The sequence below is a fragment of the Alnus glutinosa genome, chromosome 10, assembly GCF_958979055.1.
Source record: "Alnus glutinosa chromosome 10, dhAlnGlut1.1, whole genome shotgun sequence".
Classification (NCBI taxonomy): Eukaryota; Viridiplantae; Streptophyta; class Magnoliopsida; order Fagales; family Betulaceae; genus Alnus; species Alnus glutinosa.
The window spans coordinates 13,305,935-13,333,422 of NC_084895.1; the positions used below are offsets into that span (position 1 = coordinate 13,305,935).

The window sequence follows — 27,488 nt, forward strand, 5'->3', positions numbered from 1 at the left end:
CTACATGCATTCGGCCATCTAGGGTTTAGTTCTAAAAACTTTACAAAGCCAAAGCTGCTAAGTGTTATTTTTGAACCCATACATACCCTATATATGCTACACATATAGGCCCATTATCTTAGGTTGATCCATAAGGTAAGCTAAGATTAAGGTAAAGGATATTACATATATGGGCTTGGATTATGGGTAGTCCTATATAAGGTGTGAATTAAATTAATTTAGAGTATGCAATTACGGGATGTCTCAAATATAAATAATCTATTTTTGGCTCCTACATATATGCATAACGCATCCTTGGGCATGCCAATGCAAGCTTATATATGTCAACCCAAGCCCTAGCTTAGGTTCTGGAGCTCAAAATTTGCTTAGATCTTTAACAAGTCATAATTAAGATACGCTTGTTTGCAGCTTTATTTATTGTTCACACAAATTTATTGACAAAATGATTTCATTTTTTTATTTAATTGATGACAGGAAATGGTTACAAGGGTAGATTTCATTTTAATAACTCTATATATGGATTTGGATTCCTAACAATTTATTTTATCCCTTAAATTAATAATTAGGGACGTCTAATTTTACTAAAAGTTTGGACTGCAAGCAATTCAGTTTTTGATATGTTCCAAGAGTTGTTTTTTTTATTTTTTTTTTATTTTACTTTTTTTTTGGGGGGGTGCATGTTCCATGGGTAAGATATAAACGTATTAATTCATAAATTAAAGTACCAGTCAAAATGTAGTCTTGATCATCTATTTTGCCCTTTCGATGTTTTGAACAAAACCATTTCTTCAAATGGTCCATAAGCAATATTCCGCAGACATTAACCATTATATATATATATATATATATATATATATATATATATATATATATATATATATATATATATATATATATATATATATATATATTGTAGAAATATATAATAAAATATATCAAGTATAAGAGAGAAAAAGAAAGAAAACAAGAATAAGCTAGGGTTACACTGAAGTGTATTGAATTGTATTATAATAAATTAGAAAAAAAATTTGTATTATAATAAGTCGTATAAGTATTTATAGAGAAATTAAGGTAAGGTAAACAAGGCAATATTTGATGATAGACCTGCAAGCAAACTAAAAAAAGTTTAACATGGAAATTATTCAAACAATATGTATATATAGTCGTCAATCAGTTGGAATATTACCATTCCATATGTATATATGGCCTTAACCATTTTACACTTCTAATGTTTCATCTTCAATCTATATAAGAGAGAGAGAGAGAGAGAGAGAGAGATGGGAACTGAGCTTCCAATCTCCATGAAAGAATCCACAGACACAGGTGGCAACGAAAATGGCGTCGTCAATGCTCCAGTTGAGCTTGACGCTGGTGCATTATTTGTCCTGAAATCTGGAGGTTAGTGTAAGGGTTGTTTGGTAAAGAAAAAAAACTCCATTACTAAAAGGGTGTTTAACTGTTTGGCAACAAAACCTTTGATGATAGAATTTGGATTTATGGTGACAGGGTCATGGTTGCATTCCGGCTACCATTTGACGACTTCCATGGTGTCTCCGGCGCTTCTAAGTCTGCCGTTTGCGCTAGCTTTGCTAGGCTGGGCTGGGGGGCTTATAGGCCTCATCGTGGCGGGTCTGGTCACTTTCTATTCTTATAATCTCTTATCTATGGTTTTGGAGCACCATGCTCGGCTTGGGCACCGCCAGCTCCGGTACCGGGATATGGCTACAGATATTTTAGGTTAATATTTCTAATTTATGCCTTGTGGCCAATCCATATTTCTTTTTAGTCATAACTAAATTTCTTCTACTGTTTGTCTTTTGTACGAAGAATAGAAAGTTGAAACCTAAGATACGTACCAATTAAGATCACCGAAGAGTTGGTCAGTTCAATCGTTTTTTATTTGAAGGTTCAAGGCTCACTTATTGATACAATCTCAGTTGTACATATGAAGGTACATTTGAGTTTGCTAGTTTAAAATGTTGGATTTCATTATTTTAAATTCTTGTGATTTAGAAAAGTAATTTTTAAAAATGCAATTAATTAATTAAACATTTGATAAAATTGTAGTTTGACTTTTAAAATCGTAATTTTACTTTCTAAATTATGCGTTTTTAAAAATGTACCCCATGCTAGCAATTTAAAAACACAATTTTTTATTTTCTACATTTTTAAAAATCACAATTTTTTTAAACATGCACTCTCAAAAGATATATTTTATGTGAATTGGTTTAATATAGTATTTTTGGTCTATGAAATCGCAATGCCAAATAGACTCAAAGTCTCAAATTATCTTTATCATAAAGATAAGGACCTCCTACAATTTGGCTACCCGGATTAATTGCGTGAGTTGCAGGGTTCATGTGCTCCAAATAGTCTAAGGTGCGAGGCCTACTTATTTATGATAGGTGGCCTCGCACCAATAGCTTAATCAATTGTAGATGATCTTGTAATTTGAACAACAAATTGTAGAGAATTCCCATCCAGCTAGACTTGAAAAAACTGCTGGACTTCTGGACATAATACCTATAATTAGTTTATGATTAAGGGGGAAAAGAACTATAGCTTCTTGTTGAGCATCGATCATTGAGCAGTAGGTAAGAGTTAGAACCTCTGATTCCTCTCAATCCTATATTCAAAGATTTGCCAGTAAAATTCTTGTTAAAAAGGCTCTGGGAATTGATGCTAACTAATTAATAATGGATTATGTAATGTCTCCACAGGAAACAGATGGGGCAAATATCTTGTTGGCCCCCTTCAACTTGGTTTATGCTATGGTGGAGTAGTTGCAGAAATTCTTCTTGGAGGGCAAAGCCTTAATGTCAGTGATTCATTATTAAATGTGTTTAATCTTCCATTAAGTTTATTAATCAATGTTCCAACAAAGGATTCAATCTTAGATGTGATCATTACAATTTTTTTAAAATACTAAAAAGTTTGTTTGTGGGTTTGTTTACCACACCTTCATTGCCATGGCTTCATTACGTTTAGGGCTCAAATTTTTATGTCAAATTGCATAAGCTTTGACATAATAAATTTAAATACTATGTTTAGGTTTCTCAGATATTATTATTTTTTAGAATATTAATTTAAATGATTAATTTTCTTTTTTATTAATTTAATCGTTTATAAATTGTGATTTAATATGGTATCAGAAGAAATGTCATAAATTCTAACTTTGACTTCATAATTTTTTTCATCGTTTTAGTTAAATATTAATATTTCAAATGTTAAATCTCACTTCTTGTAGGGAATTTCAATTCACACTAGAATGGGGGTGTTATAATAAATGGTTATTTAATATGGTATTAAAGCAGAGGTCATGAATTAATCCTGACATTATAATTTATCCCTTATTTTAGTTAAATATTTCACATGTTAAATCTCACTTGTTAAGGGAATTTTAATTTTAGAGCTGAATGAAGGTGTTAAAACAAATAGTGATTCAATATAGTATCAGGGTAAAGGTCATGAATTTGAACCATGATTTCATAATTTATTTCTTATTTTAATTAAATATTTTACATGTTAAGTCTCAATTTTTGAGTGAAATTTAAATTCACACGAGAACGATGGTGTTGAAATATTAATTAATTTAAACAACATATATTTGTTGCATAGCTCTACTATCTTGGTCACTAGAAAGTGAGTAAACAAAAAAGAAGAGAAAGATAAACCCTTGTTCACATATCCTTTTATTTTCATTTTGGCAGTTCGTCTACTTGCTCTCCAGCCCAAATGGGTCGACGATGAAGCTTGGGCATTTTATTTTTCTCTTTGGAACCTTGGTGCTGGTTTTGGCTCAAATTTCGTCATTTCACTCCCTAAGGCACATTAACCTTGTTTCTTTAATCCTTTGTCTTGCTTACAGCGCTTGTGCCACTGCTGGTTCCATCTACATTGGTAAATAAAAAACCATATTTTTAAGGGGTTAATTATATCATTACACATGCTGCATGTATATATATTAATTGGATATATATAATGTGCAATATTTTCTCTTGGTACTCACATGCAGGGAATTCCCAGAATGCACCTATTAGGGACTATTCAATCAACAGAGCTGAAGAACATCGCATTTCCAGTGCCTTCAATGCTATTTCAATCATTATTACCACTTATACGTGCGCAGTATTGCCTGAGATACAGGTTTTCTGACCCTTTTCATTGAGTTGATATATAGCTGATCAGAAATTGACTTAAATAGATGTACTTGTAAATATGTTTAATAAGTTTTAACGTAGAGTTGGAGCTTGTTTGGTATTACGTTAAAAAATAGAGCTTTTGTTTATTAAAAAAAGCTAGAAAAAGCTTCATTTTCAGGTTCGTTTAGGTTTACGTTTTCAAAAAATGTGATTAAAAGCTAGCGATTTTTAAAATGTTCGATTTAAAAACACAGTTAAGTGTTAAGTAAAATTGCAGCTTGACATTTAAATTTGCAATTTAGCTTTTGTGTTTTTAAAAACACATCCCCTTGCTAGCGATTTGAAAATACTATTTTTTCTACGTTTTCAAACCACAATTTTTTAAAAACGCACCGTCAAACGATACAGTTTCAGCAATTTGGTTTAAAATGTACTTTTAGCCTATGAAATTGCACTTCCAAACACACTCTCAAGCTTCTGTAGTAAAACGCAATTTTCAAAGACGTGCTTTTAAAGTTTTTGACCAAACTGACCAACTTTTACTTTGCATAACTTTTTATGTATTAAAAACATTTTTTAAGCTCCTTGACGGTTTTAATTAAAGCAGGCTCTTAACGCAATTCATTATATGTTTTGTCCAAATTGCAGGCAACTATAGCACCTCCAGTGAAGGGAAAGATGTTTAAAGGCCTATGCCTTTGTTATGGCGTTGCAGTGACAACATTTTTCAGTGTAGCAATCTCGGGGTATTGGGCATTTGGGAATCAGGCTATGGCAAAAACAGTTCTTGCCAATTTTATGGGTGATGACAAGTATTTGTTGCCCACTTGGTTTCTTTTGATGACGAATGTCTTCACTCTTTTGCAAGTATCGGCTGTCTCTGTGGTAAGATGATCATCTCATTACTAGCTACTCTACCAATTTCCCAAGTATTGTGCACTTGGTTAATGATCACCAATATTCCTTGCCATGTTTTCATCAAAAACTTTTTTGAACCTCACGTATTCGATGACATTAATGAATCTTGGACTCTTGGATATGAGTGAAAAAAAGGAAAAGAAAAAATAAAAATAAGAAGTTTACTAGATGGCCAGGTTGTGGACACCGGCAGCCTCCAAGTACATTTGTGTTCCTATATGAAAAGAATTAGCCACATTTGCAGTTTGCACTACCATTTTAAAAATACTAGTCAAAGTTACAATTGTATTTCATTGAAATCGGTTATAAAGTCTAATTTAACCTAGAAAGGAACCAATTTTCACTTGACAGCCATCTATTATAGTAAAGAACCAGTACGAAAGTTGATACTCATGTATCAAAAGAATCCACACAATTAGCCAACGTAGGCTATTTTTTTTTTTTGGGATGTTATAAGCTCAGCCACTCACATCGCGGATGTTCTCGTCATGACCACATCATACTATAGTGCCCAACGAGAGGCTTCTGCATGTAAAACAAGGGAAAAAGTCACCTGAAACTATTGCGATCCTGGAGGACTTTGGAAACCTCCGATACTTAAGTCAGTAAATAATTCTCTGATAGAAAACTTGATGGAGAGAGTGGGAGATGAGAAAATGTGCGTAGCCAGGAATGTTTGCCCCCTTTTATGGGAGGCTTCATGGGGGTAGTCCCTTAGATGCTTGCCACATGATAGACTTAAATTATATATATCCCTCTGATCATTTTTTATGTAGAGGCTGCTTGAGTGTGTCTAGGGTACGTAATTATTTATTGTAACACCACTAATCTATCCCACTTATAAGTAGCATTATTTGAACCAAAAAAGAAGAAAGAAATGTTGCCTTGGTCAACATGAATTCTAATAAATTCACTTAAATTTATTAAATATTGTCTTAAAACAGGTTAAATCGATCACAGCTTATTCTAAAAGTTTTCTGCAGCCACATATGAGGATTACATGGGTTATTTTGCAGGTTTACTTACAACCGATAAATGAAATCATAGAGAAGAAGTTTGCAGACCCAAATGCAGACCAATTCTCAATCCGGAATGTGGTGCCAAGGGTGATATTCAGGTCAACAGCAGTGATCATAGCTACAATATTTGCTGCAGTTTTACCTTTCTTTGGAGATATCATGGCATTGTTGGGGGCCTTTGGATGCATCCCCCTAGGTTTGATTCTGCCAATGCTTTTCTACAATTCGACTTTCAAGCCATCAAAGCTTAGCCTAATTTTTCTGGCAAACACATCCATAGTAGTCGTATCCTCAGTATTGATTGTTGGGGGGGCTCTATCATCCGTTAGACAAATACTTCTTGATTTGAAAATGTATGATTCTTAACATTATGTATCCACACTTCAAATGCATGCCTATGCCCTTCGATCCAAAAGAAATTAATTAGTCCTCAATTTTAATGATGATAAGAATGACAACTATAAGAACTGCAATCTTATAAAGAATGGTAGAATATATTTAACTATTTGAATGATGATTTTTTTTTTTTTTTTTTTTAACTATCACATTGAAAACTACAAGAAATTTGGTCTTCACCAAAGGTAACTTTAACTGCGGCTATAAACTAATGTGGCCGAGGCAAATTCAAACTCAGCGACAGTTGGGCCAACTTTAGCTACAATCAACAAAAAACCAAGCAATGCAAGTTATACATAGCAGTAGTCGGATCTGGATCTCCAATAATTATATGCCTAGATTGCTGCAGTTCATGGACCATTTCACAATTGCCAGCAATACAGGTAGGTAATTGTTAGAATTTGTGGCAGTGAGGGTTAAAAGCTTCTATATAAAAGAAGTAACAAGTAGGCAAAAGTGACCAAAAGCAAGGATATCTAAATTGAACAGATAAAAATCCATACAATAATCGCTAATAATTCAGATAGTAAATATAAAAAAAAGTTAATATATATATAAGCAGAAAAAACCCTCATCTTGTTAAAATTTTCTTACATTTATTGTTCGAATTGCTAACGATCCAAACATGGAGCAAATTTTATCGAAATTGAACAATATTCTTGTAATTTTTTTTTTTCTTTTGAAAGTGATGGAGAAGAATCATATAATTTGGGACATGCAGGCATTTAATGTACATGGCACGTATAGTATTGTGGCACATGCCTTTCAAAGTTCTTGAGGGCATTAAAGATCCACGTAGCTTTAAAGGACCAATTTCAACTCATGGCAACATGAATTTGTACGTATATGGAGCATGAGTTTCAATTAGTGCTAGCAAAGCGGGTTTGTGGGTTGACCCGTTTACGATCCGTGGAGACTTGTGACATGCACGTTTAAGCTAGACTCAAACACAATCCGTTTATGTTAATGGGTTGGAGCTCCAGATAAGACACGACACGGCAATTTCACAGGTTACCTGACACGACCCGTAAAACCCATTTAGCATAAGGGGTCGTATCAGGTCGACACGACCCGTTTAGCTTAAAAGTGAATTTTTTTTTATTTTTCTTTTTGGGTGCCAAAGTGGAAGAACGTGCCTGTTACAATCCATGGAGACATCTATCGCTGCAAAAAGATTAATCTCTATATATGCTGCCTCTCGAGTAATTTAGTTTTAGTAAAAGTGGTTATTTGTTTGTTGAATAAAAATCATCATTTCAAGATGTTTCAGTCATGGTTAGGAGTGTTGAGTGTTTGTAAGCTGTTATATATTAAGAGTCTTATTGTTAATGGGTGGTGTAAGTCTATTTAATCAAGAATTATAGCAAATATATTTAATCAAGAATCTACAATGAAAAAACAATTAAAATCAAATTTACACTCACTTATTATTACGATTATATTGCATCAATGATTTTTATTGTACATCTGGCTAATTACAAAGGAATTAGTATGATCCAGCAGAATTACAAAACCCTTACCGTTCTCTAATCAATTGCAGAGCAAACTGAGAAAGAAAATTAGATAAATTTGACTCAATAAACTCAAATTTTGGGGTTCCCGAGTTGTGCCCACATGGATCCCATTTCCTTTTTTTTTTTAAAAAAAAAAAATTTAAATAAAAAACATAAAAATAATAATCGTGTTCGGTGGTTCACCTACGGGTGACCCGTGACACGACCCGCTAGACCGAAATAAATGGGACCCGTTTATGACCCAAACCCATTTGAAGTAAACTCAAACCCGCTAATTTTGTGTCGTGTTCGTGTAGAATTGTTGGCTCGGGTCAAAATTGCCGGCCCTAATTTCAATGTCAACAGTCGTGGCAGCTCTCTTAATTATTCACGCAATCCAATTAATAGGACAAAGACGTACAAATAAATGAGAAGTCGTGACTTTTTTGTAAGCATTCGTGTTTTTGTTTTTTACGTTTGGTTCCTTAGGTATAGCAATGGGTATTACTAGGAATGCAGGAAGCTTGAAATTCTAACTTTAAAATTCTTCAATCCGCAAAAATCTAGTTTGAATTTTCTCAAATGGATACCAGAAGATGAAATAACACATTAGAAAAAGTATCTCTGTATGATGATCAATCAAAGAAAAACATGCAATTGTTGTCAAGTTGGGTCGTGGATCGCCTGCATGTTTAGCCAAAATTTTAGTTATTCAGCAATTTTTAGGCCAAACAACGACAACTTTAGGGCAAGAGAAGGGAGGACAGGGTGTTTATGATCAATTCTGACCAAAATCCAACATGTTACGTGGGATTTGGCCATGGAAGTTTTCAAATCTTACTTAAATAAGACACATGTGGCGGATGCCAAACCGTTAAATTTAAAGATGAAGTGATAGAATAACTTATGTAAAACATAAGCAAATCTCGAAAACTTTGGAGTTTTATTAATTTAATTCCCTGCAAACATGTTTTCCGTCTTATTGTGCTGCCGTTTATATACGTTATACTTACTTTTCACGTATATTAAAGTCAAACAATAAACCAAATTTTGATATCGATTTCGTTGTCTTCCATGAAACTTTTTTTCTAGCAAAGTCCAAAGTAGCATTAATTTCCATTTTTTGGCTTTAGCTTTGCATGGCATTGAGTCATTGACTGGTCGCTGGTCGAAGTACTTTATTTTTTGTTTTGTCCATTTCCTAAAATGAGGACATGTCTATTAATTCATAGATAAAAATGATTCTATAAGCACCATCTCCCATTAGGCATGGCCGAGCACACATTCAAAGAGACACAGAAGATCATCCATGCCTATTGATTTAATTTGTGTGGCTAATTAATATTGATTAGTTAAGCAGATAATAGATAAACAGGGGAAGGAAGATGCTCTAAGAGAGAAAGAGGAGAGAGATGTCATCCACAACTGGCAAGGAAGATGCTGTTCTTGAATACCCTCCAAAAGAGCTTGATGCTGGAGCTTTGTTTGTACTCAAATCCAGAGGTTAGTAACTTGTTTTTCACTTTCCTTCCAATTCCCAACAGCCCTTATATGCCTACGTTTTCAGATGCTTAAGCGATTTTCCCCCATGGTAGGAAAACTTTCGCCATTGTTGATGGTTTCGTGTTGTAACAGTGGAGAAATGATTGATGACAATGTTTCCCTCTGTTTCTTGTTATCATATATGACTACATAATAATTTGGGTGAAACTTAAGTTACTCCCGAATTGTTAAGGGTTTTGCGACGATAATCTCGAATTATCAAAATTTGTAATGTTGATACAAAAGTTTTAGTTCCTTTTAATTTCATCCCTAAATGTTACGAGAATTCGTAACGGATCTAGTAACACGCCTGTTAACAGGAAAAGAAGCAGAATCCTACTTCTTGTTCTTGCCTATGTTTGCTAATTTAGAAAATTAGAGATTCCTGGGTCTCATATCAAACATAAAGTTTGAAGTTAAAATTTGCATGCTTTATTCAGTCACTGATAACTCTTTAAATAAAGAATACATAATGAGTCCTAACTGGGAGATAACTCTAAGAGATAATTATCCCCTTCTACCAGCCAAGATAACACTAGTAATTTGAAATAAAAGATAACACTGTCTATCGCAACAACTACTAACCTACTGGCGATTGACACTTGAAATTAAGATAAACTCTAGAACTTGAATTTAAGATAGACTCTGCTGCTTACTCAACTACTAACAATAATATGATAACACAAAATAAACTAACACCCATACGATAAACTAGCCTGCATTCCATATCACTCCTTCCCCCTTAAAAATCGACCTTGTCCTCAAGGTTGAATTCTGGAAATTGATGCTGCATATTGTTGACATTTTCCCATGTTGCATCTGCGGGATTATGGCCACGCCAATGGACTAGAATTTCTCTCTTTTGGTCTTTCCCCTTGACATCGAGAACAGCTTGTGGGACCAACTCTGGAATATCTTGAGGGACTTCGGGTAGAATTGTACTACTTGCTGAATTGGGACCCCATTGTTTCTTAAGTAAAGAAACATGATAAACTGGATGTACTTTAGACCCTGGAGGCAATTCCAATTTGTACGCTACTTCTCTTATCCTTTCCAGTACCTTGTATGGGCCATAGAATTTGGCAGCCAATTTCATATTCAAACGCCTTGCAACTGTTTGCTGCCTATAAGGATGCAATCGGACATAAACAAGATCTCCTTTCTGAAACTCACGTTCCTTGTGGCCTTTATCGTCGAGCTGCTTCATTCTGTTTTGTGCTTGGGACAATTTGAGGCGAGCTTGTTTTAACAAAATATCTCGAGCCTCCAGTTGTTGACCCACAGATTCTACTCTTGCTGTGCTTGGAATATAAGATAGCAATGATGGGGCTGGATGTCCATATACCAACTCAAAAGGAGACTTACCAGTGCTTGAGTGATAACTAGTATTGTAAGTATACTCCACCCATGCCAGCCATTTGATCCAATCCTTGGGTTTATCACCTGTGAAACATCTCAAATACATTTCTAATGTTCGATTCACCACTTCCGTTTGTCCATCCGTTTGTGGATGATACGCAGAACTGAAATTGAATCTAGTTCCTTGCAACCGAAACAGTTCACGCCAGAAATTGCTTGTAAGAGTTGGATCTCTGTCACATACAATGGATGTAGGGAGTCCATGTAATTTAAAAACATTCTCAAAAAATTATTTAGCCACCATGATCGCTGAATACGGATGCTTGAGTGCGATAAAATGTGCATATTTTGAAAAATGATCCACCACAACATAAATGACAGATTTACCTAGAGAATTCGGCAGTCCTTCTACAAAATCCATGGAGATGTCGCTCCATATCATAGTGGGTATTGGCAAAGGTTGCAATAATCCGGCTGGAAGTGTGAGCTCGCTCTTATTTCGTTGACAAATATCACACCCTCGTAAATATTCTTTTATCTGTGCACAAGCTCCATGCCAATAAAATACAGACTTCAAGCGATGCCACATCTTATGAAATCCCTCATGGGATCCACTGTGAAACTCATGAATGATCTCCTTAGTTAAGGGAGATTGGGATCTTAGGTAGATTCTGCCTTTAAAAAAAATCAAACCTGATTTGTAAGTCCAGTGTCCCGATGCTTCTCCATGCTGAATCTTCTACACCAAGTCTTGTAATTCCTTGTCCTGCAATATCTCCTCCTGAATGGGTTCTATCCAATGTGGAATTGGATTAGAAATGGTAGACAGTTGGCCGTGGTCTTCTCTTCTTGATAAGCTGTTTGCCGCTAAATTTTCACGCCCTTTTTTGTATTCAATGGAGAAACCGTAGCCCATTAATTTTACAAGCCACTTTTGTTGCGCTTCTGTAGTGATGGTTTGCTCAAATAGATACCTGAGACTTTTCTGATAAGTGCGAACTACAAATTTTTGGCCTAATAAATATGGACGTCATTTTTGTACTGCTGCAATGAGGGCCATCATCTCCTTTTCATACGTGGATTTGGCTAAAATTTTTCCCTTTATTGGTTGGCTGAAATATGCTATGGGTCTGGAGTTTTGCATGAGAATTGCTCCGATTCCTGTGCCTGATGCGTCACACTCCACCACAAATAATTTGTTGAAGTCCGGTAGTGCTAATACAGGTCCTGTAGTCATGGCCCGCTTGTGTTTGTTGAATGCCAAATCTACAGATTCAGACCACATAAAGGAGTCTTTTTTGAGTAACTGGGTTAAGGGTCCTGCAATATCCCCATACCCTTTGATAAATTTCCGGTAGTACCCGGTTAAGCCCAAAAAACCCCTCAAAGCCTTGATTGTAGTTGGTTGGGGCCATTGTGTCATGGCGGTGATCTTCTCTGGATCCATTGCCACTCCTTGGTATGAGATCACATGGCCCAAATAACTTATGGAATCCCGGCCAAATTCACACTTCTTTTGCCGGAGAAATAGTTTTTGATCTCGTATTATAGTGAAAACTTCTTGTAGCTACGTGATATGTTCGGCCTAAGTCTTGCTATATATGAGAATATCATCAAAGAAAACTAATACATACTTACATAGTAGTTTTGAAAAGACGTCATTCATCAGGGCTTGGAAGGTGCATTTGTTAACCCGAACGGCATCACTAAAATTCATAGTGACCGTGGTGGGTTCGAAATGCAGTTTTCTCTATGTCTGCATCCATCATTCTGATCTGGTGATATCCTGATCTGAGGTCAAGTTTAGAAAAAACTTTGGCCCCATGTAACTCATCTAGCAACTCATCAATTACTGGGATGGGAAATTTGTCTTTGATTGTAACTTGATTTAATGCCCTGTAATCTACACATAATCTCCAAGACCCATCATGTTTTTTTACTAACAGTTTGGGGATGAATATGGGCTAGTACTAAACTTCACTACTCCAGGTTTTAATAAATCCAATACAATTTTTTCAATTTCATTTTTTTGATAATGAGGATACCTGTAGGGTTTTACGTTCACGGGACCAGCTTCCGGGAGTAATCCGATCTGATGCTCGTGGCCTCTGAGTGGAGGAAGGCCTTAAGGCTCATTGAAGATGTTTGAAAATGAGTCCAAGAGCACTCTAATTTGTTGATGAGAGTTATTCTGCCCAAAGGAATCGGCTCCCAGCTCAATTGCATTTAAGCTACCTTCATCGTGTTTCCCAATCCTGAGCTGTACATGGTAAGCCCAGCCACATCTCCTTCTCTTCACTTCTCTTTCCATCTCTCTTTCTTCAATCATCCTGTGCGTAGGTAGTTTGATGCCCCTTAGCTCCACCTCTTTTCTTTTCCACTAGAATACCATCACCAACCTTGCAAAATCCCACCAAATTGGTCCCAACGTGCGCAACCATTGAGTGCCCAATACTGCTTCACACACATCCATGGGCAAAATAAAGAAGTCCACCAAAAATGGCTCCCCTTGTAGCCATAACAATACTCCAGCGCAACCCCCTGTGCAATTTATCTTTTCCCCATTAGCTACTATGACCGTCATTCTTCCAGAATGGGTGGGTCTTAGACCCAAACGTTGAGCTATTTGCGGGTTAAGGAAATTGTGCGTACTCCCGGAATCCATCAAAACGACCACCCCCAAATTTCCCAAAATCCCCCTTACCTGCATAGTTTGCGGATTGGGCGTCCCTGTGAGAGCATGCAGTGATATCACTGGTTCTTCCTCTCCCCATTCTTCGGTCCCCAATGATTCTTCCTCCCCTCCATTTTCTTCAGCTGAGTAGATTCGTTCGATTAAGAACAATTTCTTGCATTGATGGCCAAGGACGAATTTTTCGTCACAATTGAAACATAAACCACGGGCCTTGCGTTCTTGCATTTCTGTTGTGGATAATCGCCGAGTTGGAGGATTCCGGGTGCGCGTCAGATTGGGTGATGGAAGGGGAGGGACGGAATCCCTAGACCCTGACCGCCTTTCCTCAGTATTTGGAGGCTTCTTCAAGCTCCAATTTCGGCTTTCATATAATCGGACCAATCCGATAGCCTCAGTTACTGATTTTGGTCTCCCGGCTTGTACTTCAATTCTGACTTCTCCCTTGAGCCCGCTTACAAAGCAGCCCAATTGTTGGTGAACAGAGAGTCGTTCCACCTTGCTGAGTAATTGCTCAAATTGCCATTGATAATCTCGAACTCTCCCTGTTTGTCGAAGTTTCGTGAGCTCACCGAAATGGTCCTTAAAAGATGTTGAGCCGTAGCGAGTGTGGAGCATTGTCTTCAACGCGTCCCAAGTAACGACTTCTTCACTGTCTTTGAATAGTTGGTACCACATTTGGGATTCCCCCTCCAAGTGATACGCGGCCAACGGCAATTTCTCCCTTTCCTCGATTTGCTTAAAATCGAAATACTGTTCAACTCGGCATATCCAGCTCGTGGGATCCTCTTGTCCATTGTACTTTGGAAAATCGAGTTTAGTCACCTTCGTTCCCTGATTGTTGTTGAAGCCCCCAGAACCTTTATCACGGTTCTTGGTTGAGGAATTTTCATCGGATCCACTGGGGCCTTGTTGACTAATTTTATCCTCCACTTGTTTGAACCTCTCGGAAGCATGCTTGATGAAGTCGTCAAGCGTTTTTTGGAGATTCTCCAGTCGATCTTTCAATGAGTCAACCATTGGGTAACCTGGCTTTGATACCAAAATGTTACGAGAATTCGTAACGGATCTAGTAACACGCCTGTTAACAGGAAAAGAAGCAGAATCCTGCTTCTTGTGCCTATGTTTGCTAATTTAGAAAATTAGAGATTCCTGGGTCTCATATCAAACATAAAGTTTGAAGTTAAAATTTGCATGCTTTATTCAGTCACTGATAACTCTTTAAATAAAGAATACATAATGAGTCCTAACTGGGAGATAACTCTAAGAGATAATTATCCCCTTCTACCAGCCAAGATAACACTAGTAATTTGAAATAAAAGAAAACACTGTCTATCGCAACAACTACTAACCTACTGGCGATTGACACTTGAAATTAAGATAAACTCTAGAACTTGAATTTAAGATAGACTCTGCTGCTTACTCAACTACTAACAATAATATGATAACATAAAATAAACTAACACCCATACGATAAACTAGCATGCATTCCGTATCACTCATTCCCCCTTAAAAATCGACCTTGTCCTCAAGGTCGAATTCTGGAAATTGATGTTGCATATTGTTGAGATTTTCCCATGTTGCATTTGCGGGATTATGGCACGCCAATGGACTAGAATTTCTCTCTTTTGGTCTTTCCACTTGACATCGAGAACATCTTGTGGGACCAATTCTGGAATATCTTGAGGGACTTCGGGTAGAATTGTACTACTTGCTGAATTGGGACCCCATTGTTTCTTAAGTAAAGAAACATGATAAACTGGATGTACTTTAGACCCTGGAGGCAATTCCAATTTGTACGCTACTTCTCCTATCCTTTCCAGTACCTTGTATTGGCCATAGAATTTGGCAGCCAATTTCATATTCAAACGCCTTGCAACTGTTTGCTGCCTATAAGGATGCAATCGGACATAAACAAGATCTCCTTTCTGAAACTCACGTTCCTTGTGGCCTTTATCGTAGAGCTGCTTCATTCTGTTTTGTGCTTGGGACAATTTGAGGCAAGCTTGTTTTAACAAAATATCTCGAGCCTCCAGTTGTTGACCCACAGATTCTACTCTTGCTGTGACTGGAATATAAGATAGCAATGATGGGGCTGGACGTCCATATACCAACTCAAAAGGAGACTTACCAGTGCTTGAGTGATAACTAGTATTGTAAGTATACTCCACCCATGCCAGCCATTTGATCCAATCCTTGGGTTTTTCACCTGTGAAACTTCTCAAATACATTTTTAATGTTCGATTCACCACTTCCGTTTGTCCATCCGTTTGTGGATGATACGCAGAACTGAAATTGAATCTAGTTCCTTGCAACCGAAACAGTTCACGCCAGAAATTGCTTGTAAAAGTTGGATCTCTGTCACATACAATGGATGTAAGGAGTCCATGTAATTTTAAAACATTCTCAAAAAATTATTTAGCCACCATGATCGCTGAATACAGATGCTTGAGTGCGATAAAATGTTCATATTTTGAAAAACGATCCACCACAACATAAATGACAGATTTACCTAGAGAATTCGGCAGTCCTTCTACAAAATCCATGGAGATGTCGCTCCATATCATATTGGGTATTGGCAAAGGTTGCAATAATCCGGCTGGAAGTGTGAGCTCGCTCTTATTTCGTTGACAAATATCACACCCTCGTAAATATTCTTTTATCTGTGCACAAGCTCCATGCCAATAAAATACAGACTTCAAGCGATGCCACATCTTATGAAATCCCTCATGGGATCCACTGTGAAACTCATGAATGATCTCCTTAGTTAAGGGAGATTGGGACCTTAGGTAGATTCCTTTTCACTGAAGAAATTATAAAAGGAAAAAAAAGAAAAAAAGAAAAAGAAAACTTTTTGGATCGACCCTTTGACTATCTCATTTGAAAACCAATTTGTGTCCAACGAGGGAAGTTAAAGACTTTTTATGGCATTTGAAATCGCACATCGCAAGGCATGTTCTAAAATCCGTCCGCATGAGCAACGAGGTATTATTGCACCCCAACAATCTCTCCCTCAACGTGACACTCCCACGACTCGAAGTCATGATCTTGGCTCTAGCACCATTTCTTGAATTGTGCTTTTCACCGTCTCCTTTGAAAACCAATAGGTATCTAATGGAGAAATCTAAAGCCTTTTATGGCATTTAAAATTGCACCTCACAAGGCTTGTTCTAAAAGCCGTCCATGTGAGCAAAACGGCATTGTTGCACCCCAAAAAAACTTAAACGCGTTGCCATGGGTCAACAAATGTTTATTTTATTAAAATAAAATAAAAACGTGTTATTTTGGCATCCGCCATTTGGATTTCAGATAAAATCTTAACTGGTGTGTGAAATTAAAAGATGCTAAAACATGGGATACCAATATTACAAAGTTAATTGCAAAACCAACAGCTCGGGAGTAAGTAAAATTTCTCCAAACTTTAGAGCTTCATTTTGTATTGTTCAGAATTTTGATTAATGCTCTCAGAATCTGTGTAAATTTGTTGTGATTAGGGTCATGGTTGCACTGTGGATACCATTTGACGACATCTATCGTGGGTCCGGCGCTTCTGAGTCTTCCTTTTGCGTTGGCGTTGCAAGGTTGGGTTGGGGGAGTTCTTTCCCTCATCCTTGCATGTTTGCTGACTTTTTATTCATATAATCTTCTATCTCTGGTTTTGGAGCACTATGCACAACTCGGTTGCCGCCAACTTCGGTTTCGGGACGTGGCCAGAGATATTTTAGGTGGGCAATCTATACACACTCTAGACTCCAATCTAGCCATTTCCTTCTTTACTATAAAATCCCTACAAATTTTAATGTTCAAGATATTAATAGAATAATTCAGTGTTCGTTTAATTTAGCGATTTCAAAATGTGTGGTTTGAAAAAATAGTAATGCTAGAAGCTATATTTTTAATTTGATCTCACTATCCAATGTGTCGACAATCCCAATGCAACCAATCCTTGTTAAAAAAAATAAATAAAATAAATAAAAAATAAAAATTCTAATGATTGGTCAAGACAAACATGTCAGCATCATGGATAGTTGTCGGATAAAAATGTGGTTTCCGCCATTAGTATTGAAAAAATAGTGATATCAAAATGTAGTTAATGAAAACATTTAAAATTGCGATTTAGCTTAAAAAATTGTATGTTTTCGAAAATCAACTCCTTTACCTACGGTTTAGAAATATGAATGTTTTCAGGTTTTTAAAGTGCTATTTTTTTAGGGATAATTGCATCATTGGTCCCTGTGGTTTGCCATAATTATTTTTCACTCCCTATGGTTTAAAAAGTTCATGGGAAGTCCTTGTGGTAAGCAATAATTACAAATCGATCATTGGCGTCAAATTCTGTAAAAAATTTTAACAGATTCCGTCAAATTCCACGTCAGCGCCACGTGTCGCCAATAAGGTGGCAACACGTGTCCATCTTAATAAAAAAATATAAATTTATTAAAAAATAAATAAAAATACTTATTTAAAAAAAAAAAAAAAAAAAAGTAAAACGGGAAGCAAGGGGTGGCTGCTGCTTTCTATTTTTTGTGTTTTTTTGTTTTAAATTTTTTTTGAATTTTTTTTAAAAAATAAGTATATTTATTTATTTTTTAATAAAATTTATTTATTTATTAAGATGGACACGTGTCGACAATAAGAGGGCGACACGTGGCACTGACGTGGCATTTGACGGAATCTGTTAAAAATTTTAACGGAATTTGACGCCAGAGATCGATTTGTAATTATTACTTACCACAAGGACCTCCCATGAACTTTTTAAACCATATGGAGTGAAAAATAATTATGGCATACCACAGGGACCAATGGTGTAATTATCCCATTTTTTTAACCGCAATACCAAATGCAATTTTGTTCAAACCCATGTTTTTGGCTTGCAAAATTGCAGAACCAAACACACCCTAAAAATTGGACACCCAGGATTTCAAGGGATATTTGATATGGAAAAGGTTTTATTTCCTTGGTGGCTTCATAAAAAATTATGAAACTATTGTCCTTTGGTAAGCATTCCCACTCTTTATTTATTTTATTTTATTTATAATTTGTTTTTTATTTGATGCCAATAATATTTGCAATTTTGGCCTTTTTGCTACGAATTCTAAGTTGTGGAAGGTAAATGCATTGGCAGGACCACGATGGGGGAAGTATGTTGTTGGGCCACTTCAATTTGGGATATGCTATGGCGCAATTATTGCTGGTGTTCTTCTTGGAGGGCAGAGCCTTAAGGTCAGTTGAGTCTCTGTCCATTAAGCCCTTTCAGCCATCTCAAATAATATGCCTAATTAAACAGCTTAATTCCTTAAATAAATGAGTAATGATGCATTATTTTTATAGCAAAATATGCCAAAAAAGAACCTCTTCATCCCACTAGCCACTTTTGCTAAAAAATTGGCTTGTGGCTACATTGCTCAGCAATTTGTTGAGCATTGTAGCTCAGCAATGAATAATATAAAGTAACCCTACAAAACAAATGATGGTTTAGTGTTGGTTCAATAGTGTTATTTATGAAAGAAAAAAAAAAAAAAAAGAAAAAAAAGAAAAAAGGACTATCATTTAGCGCCGTTTGAATAGTATCGTTTGCTAAACGATGCTAAACATAGGGCCGAGACTTTAGATTATTGTTGTTTACTGTTTAAACGACACTAATTAAAGGCGCTTGAGCTCAAATGACAGTAACATCTTAGTGTCGTTTTAGAGGCTAAACGAGACTAAATTCTTCCCCCCCCCCCTCCGCCCCAAAAATATATATATATATATATATATAATGAGCGTCTTTTTCTTTCTTTCTTTTTTTTTCCTGCAATAATTGATGTAGCAAATTCAACCATATAATATGAAAACCTAATATACAATTTCAAGTCCATACAAATTAAACTATCTAAATTCATAACAATAACAACTAAAGTTCAAAACTCATAATCTCCAGATCAAAACTCAATTCCAAAACTCAAGTCCAAAACAACATAATAAAGTTCAAGACAACGTAATTAATTCCAAAACTCATAATTAATCAAGTGCAAAACTCAATATCAAGTCCAAACGTTGTAATCAAGTCCAAAAAACTTAATTAAGTACAAAACTCTAACAACACAAACCTAATCTCAATTCAAATTTAAAACTTATAATCAAATGTTGGACAATATATCCAAGTGTGAAACTCAACAGAAAGTCCAAACGATTGCATCAAGTCAAAAACACACAACAATAACAATTCAAGTTCAAACTTAACGTAGTCACTCAACTCCAAACATAATACAAACTCCATAATTAAAATTCAAGTCCGAGCATAGTAAGTTCCTTAATATCACAAACAGATCAAGTCCAACAAATTATACCATGTAAACAGTGTAGGTATAATACAAACTTGGAAATCCCAACATATATCAATGAAAGGTAATACGGCCTTCCATGACTTCAACATGACCTCATCAATATAGTCACTCAATCGGAATATCGTCCTAGGACGTGAGTGTGACACATACATATATGATCCAGATTAAATGTATTATGCAACTAAGGGAAACAAATCGATGTACGTAACCGTAACATTTTCAACTATATATGAAAAAAATACACTTTATGGTTATCTATTTTAAAGGGAAAAAAAATATATATCAATTTGATTATTTCTTTTGTTTGAAAAAAGTAAAAATATATAAATAATAATAATAAGAATAATATTTTAAATGGATCCAAATAGTGAAATTAGATAGCTAAAATGTTGAATTGAATATAAGTACTTTGAAAAAGTGTTATTTAACTAATTTAGTGAGCGGGATGTGAATGTTGAACGACTAACTTTTAGAGTTTCTTTTTGGCAGTTCATCTACTTACTTTCAAATCCAAATGGGACAATGAAGCTTTACCAGTTTACCACCATCTTCGGAGTCCTAATGTTGTTCTTGGCCCAAATTCCATCCTTCCACTCCCTCAGGCATTTCAATCTTGTCTCACTTTTCCTCTCTCTTGCTTACAGCGCCTGCGTCACCGCCGATTCAATATACATGGTAATAAGACTTCAAACCACAATGTGTGTGTGTGTGTGTATATATATATATATAAAACATTTCTTTTGGATGATATATACATAAACTTGACAGGGCTTTCCAAGAACGCTCCCAACAAGGACTATTCTATAAATGGCTCCGAAGTGAATCGTGTTTTTGGTGCTGTTAATGCCGTTTCAATCATTGTTACCACATATGCCTGTGGAATTATTCCTGAAATACAGGTATAGTACGTTGAGCCACTACTCTCATTTGTTGCTAAGACAATTTCTTGAAATTTCTATCTTATCCTTCTTTCTCTCTCTCCTTTTTCATTTTTGTTGGGTTTCACATATAATCAACAAACTTTAACTCTCCAAATTTTAGTTAAAATTTCTGTGGAAAATACATTTAACACCCCAAGTATACACTCATTTTTTATTTGACCTTCAATGTTTAAAAAGTAACAATAGATTTTCAAAGTTTCTGACTTTTACAATATTGTTCGTCCATTAACCATTTTTGCTTTTCCGATGCACGTGAATTTTTATTAGATGAAAAGTTGAAAATGCTCTCATTTTTTCGAAAAAAAATTGGGGTTGATTCCGCTACAATTAAGCGGCCAAATGATGGTGGCTGGCCACCCTCAAAATTTAGGAAAAATATGGGCATTTTGAAATTTTAATCTAATAAAAAACTACATGAGATGAACGTGAGTCATTTTTTCGTCAAAGAAGAAGAACATGGCTAGCGGATGGGCAACATTGCAAAAGTCAGAAACTTTGGGGGGTCTATTACTACTTTTTATACATTGAAGGCAAGATCCAAAAAAACATGTATACTTCATAGGGGTTAAATGTGTTTTTCTCATACAATTTGGACAAAGTACACATACCATTGAACTATCATATAACCCTTCAAACTTTCAATTAAAGCAATATTCTCTCAAAACTACCTGAAAATTAGAATGTACTCCTTTTGTCCCAAAAAGGACAAAAATTGACTTAAATTTGCTTCATTTGCAGGCAACTATAGCTCCTCCAGTCAAAGGAAAGATGTTCAAAGGTTTATGCGTCTGCTATGCTGTTATATTCACAAATTTTTTTAGCGTTTCAATTTCCGGGTACTGGGCATTTTGGCAATGAAGCTATGGGGACAGTTCTTGCAAATTTTATGGGTGATCAAAAGCCTTTGCTGCCAACTTGGTTTCTCTTGATGACCAATGTTTTCAATGTCATTCAAATATCGGCTGTCACAGTGGTAAGTCCAACTCATCACTATATAGCCTAACAATTCCTGAAGATTATATGTCCCCTATGACGAGGCATCATGGAGATCCTGATTCACTTTACGATGGCAATTTGCGTTTGCATATTGGGTTCTAGTTGTGTCAAGTCATAGATATAACCGATCCATTTGATTAAACGGGTCATATTTTTCATCCCTAATTAACTTACTAACTTCATGTCGAGTTTGCAGATAGTATAAAAAATTGTCAACCTTGAATGTCACGTGTTGGGTTCGGAACGTATCGAACTATGGGTATAAGACTATATAGGTCAACCCTAATATTGAGACAGTTTTTGATCAGGTGACACAAGCCTGCTTCGTGTATTATGATGAAGTCCTTCTGCAAATAACAATCACAATAAAAGTACTTGCTAGGGGTTCCTGCTACTCTCATTCCGATGCTTAAGTTAATTCTTTGCATAATCTGTATAAATGCCTCAATCACCATAATTTCAGCTAGAGAATACCTGGAGGTTGACCTGTATTTATACTGTAGGGTTGAGACAGTTAATCCCTTGAGTTGAGGGAGAACCTCTTCATGATCATGGTTATGTCTCAGATGTGGGTATTGCAGTTTTTGAGCGGTAAATCCCCTGGTGATTCAGATGATATACATCCACAACTTAGGCAAATCCATGACCGGTTTTGCCCCTGCATGGATCTTCTTTTCCGATTAGGACCGGGCCTTAGATGGCCTTTTAGGCCCATTTCTCCCTTGATGTGGGCTTGCCAAATTCTAAACATATGGGTTAGGGTTTATTCCGGCCACTAGCACGGCTTGAAACAATGGGCTTGCTCATTTAAGTTTTGGGGAATAATAATTCACCAGCTCCTAACTCAACCCATTTTATTAAACGGGTCATACCCGGCCCCAATCTCTAACCTATTAATTTCGTGTTAAGTTCATGTTAGGTTTATGGGTAGTGCCAAAAATTGTTACCTTGAATGTTGCATGTTGTATTCGAATTGTGTCGAAGCATAAGTACTATAATACTATATAGGTTAACCTTAACAGCACCTATTTTATTAAAAGGGTAATATCCTCCATTCCTAACTTATTAATTTCATGCTAAGTGATAAGTCTTGAATTATTCGATTCAAGACCCCTTAATTTGCATTTGTTAGACCTAGTTCTTGTTGTATATATAAAGTGTTGTTGTAGTTTTTGTGTTTTGTCTTATTTTCTGGTCTTAATTGAAATCTAGTTCAACACACCTGAATTAAACCTGAAAATACATCAAGGGCGATTTGGTCATTTCCAGAGTTCAAAGTTGCTCCTGCCAAGTGAAGAATCGGCTAAGGCAAATCGATCGATCTACTTTATAATCGATTGATCGAATCATCAGTCGAAGAAAAAATCGATCGTGCGACATGCGATCGATCGAGATAGGGCAACCACGAATGCGATCGAGCGAAGTGCGATCGATCGATCGAATTTGGATATTTTCGGAACAATCTGGAACAATGTTGACATGTCACTCTTTTAGATATTTTTAGATATTTCCTAGATATTTCTTAGATATTTTCTAGATATTTCCAAAATATCTTATCTTATCTTATCCTATCCTATCCTATCTTATCCTATCCTATCTTATCTTATCTTATCCTATCCTATCTTATCCTATCCTATCCTATCCTATCTTATCTTATCCTATCTCTTCTCTTATCTTATCTCTTCTTTAGATATTATTTTGTAAATCTCCTCCTCTATATATATGAGGCATGGGTGAGAGTAATAGGCATGCATCTTCTTGGGACTTCCATTTTCTCAGGTGTATCTTCTTAGTTAATTTTAATGCTTTTCATTTCCGTTTGTAATCTGAATCTTCTTATGTTAATATAGTGTTATTAGTTTATTCAAATCTTGTTTTCTTTACTGTTTTCCTTTAATTTCATGCTTAAATTAGTTTGCTTCATGTCTAGCTAATTTAGTTCTTAGGGTTTGATCAAAATCCAATCCAAAAACCATGAAGTGTTCTTGAGGTTCTTAGGATTTTCTTTAGATGTTTGATGATTGTTAAGGGCTAGAGGATCTTAAAACCCATTCTAAAAGGTTTTGTTTTCGAGATTCCAATCTAATTATTCATGAAAAAGAGTTAAACTTGTCTATGAGTTTTCTTAGATTTCTTGAGTAAAACCAACGTTCTTGGAAACAAGAACGATGTCTTTTGCAATGATGCTATTTGACATGATGTGTGATTTCTCATTAGAGTCACCTTATAGGGTATGCTAGGGAATACTGGTCGTTTCACACCTTTAGTAGTTTAAACTGTTTTTCAATTATAGTGTAACTTTTATGTGATGCGACCGGTGTGAAACTAGATACCTTATCATTGTGACCTAATTAGGGTTTTCATGTATTGTGTATACTTATTAGGATGTGTTGTAGAGTAGTAAGCTAGGGAGCATTAATCACTCCACACCTTTAGGTGCTTTATAACTACGTCTTAACGAAAGTGTTTTCACGTTGAGGTCTTCGTAATGGTTGACGCCCATTACGCGCTCATATCATGCATGTTAGGAGAATCCATGTAGACTTTAAGCATTTCATTGGTAAAGGATTAGATGAGATCAATACCCTAAGTTTCTTTTAAGTTTGCTTTCATTTTCCGCTTTTTTCTTACCTTTATTGTTGTAGCTTCAATTCTACAACCTTTGCTTTTATTTTTACTCTTAAGTTAAGTTAATTACGTTCTTTAGTATTCCGTTACGCAAAACAACCAATAATCTCTATGGTTCGATCACCCTTACTATAGTACAATCGATACGTACTATTGCGAGTGGTAAACTTATAAATTTAAAATCCACGTAGCCGCTTGGCGCGCTACCACTAAGTTTGTCTCGGGTTTAATTTGTGGTTAGTGTAAAAAATTATCAGTTCTGAATATTGCATGTCGAGTTTAGATCGTGTTGAAGCATGAATATAAGACTATATAGGTCAACTCGATCTAACACGACTTATTTAATTAAATAGATCAGACCCCTTAATCCTAATCTGCTAATTTCGTATCAAATTCATAAGTTGTGTAACAGTCATACTTGTTATACTGCATATATACTTGCAACCAACAAATGAAGCGTTTGAAAAGTTATTTGCAGACCCCAACGTGCAGCAGTTTTCCATTCGTAACGTTGTGCCTAGGCTGTTTTCCCGATCGATATCAGTGATCGTAGGTACACTTTTTGCGGCAATGCTACCTTTCTTTGGAGATATCATGGCAATTTTGGGGGCATTTGGATTCATTCCTCTGGATCTAATTTTCCCAATGGTTTTCTACAATGTGACCTTCAAGCCCTCAAAGCATGGCCTTGTTTTTTGGGCCAACACATTGATAGCTGTAGCAGCCTCAGGGTTATCCGCGGTGGGTGCAGTAGCATCGGTTCGACAAACCGTTCTTGATGCCAAAACATATCATTTGTTTGCCAACATATAAAAATATATCATATGTGGAATATTTCAATAGTGGAATATGATTGGAGAATAACAGGAAGAGAAATTCTTTCGGTACGAGCATTTACATTTGGCTCAACAAATATTTGTTTAAAATTATGTAAAAAACATCTTTTTATTTATTTATTTTATCTATTCACTTTTTTCAAAGCGTCGACATCCAGCTCAACACTTCAACTCTTCTATTTAAAAATGTTTTCTTTATCCATTTTTATTATTCTCGAAGAATATAGTGAATCAGATTGATTTTTATTTTGTTTTTATTAATTCAACTTATGCATTATTGAGTTACACTGCTATGCAAATTTGCTTAATTAGCGTTGCAGCAACTAGAAATTTTTTTTATTAAAGTGGCTAGCAAAATAGGAAGCTTTTTTTTGGTATATTTTATTATAGGATTAGCTAAAAGTAAACAAAAATGGCATAATCCCATCTATCAAAAAGTAGCATAGGTGTACAATATGTATGACTTCAAAATGTTAGAGCATTTTGGAATATTCTCTCTTTATTAAGTCTTTATTCTATTTCCTCATAGGTTTATTATCTTTCTTTTTTAGTCTAGGTTTTCTTTTTCACCACTCCTTAACCACTCTATAAATAGTACTCATTATAATACAGTTTCATTGACATTCAAATAGTAAAGATGTAGCCTTAACGGTTTTCATTAGTCTCTTTCTCTCTTTGCTTCCACTTTCTCTTTCACTTTTATATATTCTATGATATATTTTTTTAATAGTACACTGAACGTTAAACCATACCCATAAGAATAAAAAAAACAGGAGATTTCTTCTTTCACCCCTGCCCCTCCCTCTCTCTAAAAAAAAAAAAATAATAATAATGAATAAAAAATAAAAAAGAAACCAAACAAGTGTACGAAAACGGTGATATGCTCCCTGGAGCAATAGGATCCTCGAGGAGCTAGTTAGTTACAAAATTAGGGGTAAAATTATCTAAAAAAATTGAAATGACAATTTTGCCTCTTATTTTATAACCTACAGAGCACTAGCAGAGACAACCAACCATTTTCTCTAAATTTAGAGAACAAAACTACTTTTTACTTCACTTATCTAAAAACATTCCACAATAACTTCTCTTAATTTTTCTCTAAACCATTAAAATATGTATATATATATATAATTTTTTTTTATTTTTTTTACTTTTTAATTTTTTTTTTCTTTCATTTTATTTATGTTATGTGTCTCTCTCTCACATTGGGAAACACTGTACTATTCCCAATGCTTAAGAAATTTGTAAGGAATCCGTTGTATGTGATTTTTTGTGATTTTTTTGGTATTTTTCCTATTTTTTTTTTATAAATAATTACCTATAAAATATCTATTACTAGTACTCTAATAACCGGCTCTTCTTCGTTTTAAATGAAATGGAAAGCATCTGTTTCCCTCGACTAATGATAGGCAGGGGACGTTTTACAGTCCCATGCCCAGCCCTTTCCTACGTGGAAAGGGCCTTTTAGCTTTTAATATATATTATTTTCTAAAAAAAAAAAAAATCGAATTTTGAAAACCCATCTATGTTCTTTCTATACCCATTTTTCTTCCCCAAACCATTTTCCCCCCAAATCTTCCCTCCCTCTCTCTATCTCCTCTCCTCAACCCCACAGTGAGCCGGCCACCGTCGACCTTGTGGTACGCACGAGCCTACCGTGGTGCTTGTTTGGTGCTCTGATTCAAATATACAGCTTCTCTATCCTTTTCCCCCCTCATTTCAGAAAAGCTTTTCCCCAAATTTCAAAACTTCTCCCAACCAAAGCTGTTGTCGCTACTGCCCACCACCGCCAGCCTTTGCAACCTCCCACCGCCACCGGACCGCCATCTCCGATGACCCATATCCATCTCCATCGCTTCCCACCGTACAGATCCGACGAGCCCACCGAGGTCAGGTTTTCTCTTTCTTTCTTTTTTTCTTTCCATTTTTCCTCGATCTCCTCTGGTAGTATCAGAAAGATCTTGTTTTTCCACTTGTTTTTGGATCTAGAATCTCAGTTCCATTATTCTCAATCTAGTTGGGTTTGAAACTCAGATCTGGATTTGTTGGTCTGAATCCTAATCCCTCAAACACCTTATTTACGGTTTTTTTTTATTTATTTTCTTGTCAAGCTTTGCGAAAATTGCGGTATTCATTTGTGGTTTAACTTTGAATAGTTGTGATTGATGTATGTAGACCGAGCTCTCTCTCCCTCTCT

General features: G+C 35.7%; 1 protein-coding gene and 1 pseudogene across 1 annotated transcript; both read left to right on the forward strand.

Moving 5' to 3' along the window:
- The first annotated feature begins 1,081 nt into the window (after positions 1-1,081).
- LOC133879960 (GABA transporter 1-like) lies at positions 1,082-6,584 on the forward strand. The gene is made up of 7 exons (XM_062318793.1): positions 1,082-1,398; positions 1,507-1,737; positions 2,721-2,818; positions 3,711-3,900; positions 4,016-4,146; positions 4,791-5,027; positions 6,077-6,584. The coding sequence occupies exons 1-7, from the start codon at positions 1,278-1,280 to the stop codon at positions 6,443-6,445; spliced, it is 1,377 nt and encodes a 458-aa protein (XP_062174777.1). The 5' UTR covers positions 1,082-1,277; the 3' UTR covers positions 6,446-6,584.
- Positions 6,585-9,215: 2,631 nt separating this feature from the next.
- LOC133879585 (GABA transporter 1-like) lies at positions 9,216-25,435 on the forward strand (annotated as a pseudogene).
- The last annotated feature ends 2,053 nt before the right edge of the window (positions 25,436-27,488 follow it).

Coding starts and splice junctions, on each gene's coding strand:
- LOC133879960 (XM_062318793.1), top strand. CDS start 1,278: ATGGGAACTGAGCTTCCAATCTCCATGAAAGAATCCACAGACACAGGT. Junction 3,901..4,015: donor TGCTGGTTCCATCTACATTG/GTAAATAAAAAA, acceptor ACTCACATGCAG/GGAATTCCCAGAATGCACCT. Junction 4,147..4,790: donor CAGTATTGCCTGAGATACAG/GTTTTCTGACCC, acceptor TCCAAATTGCAG/GCAACTATAGCACCTCCAGT.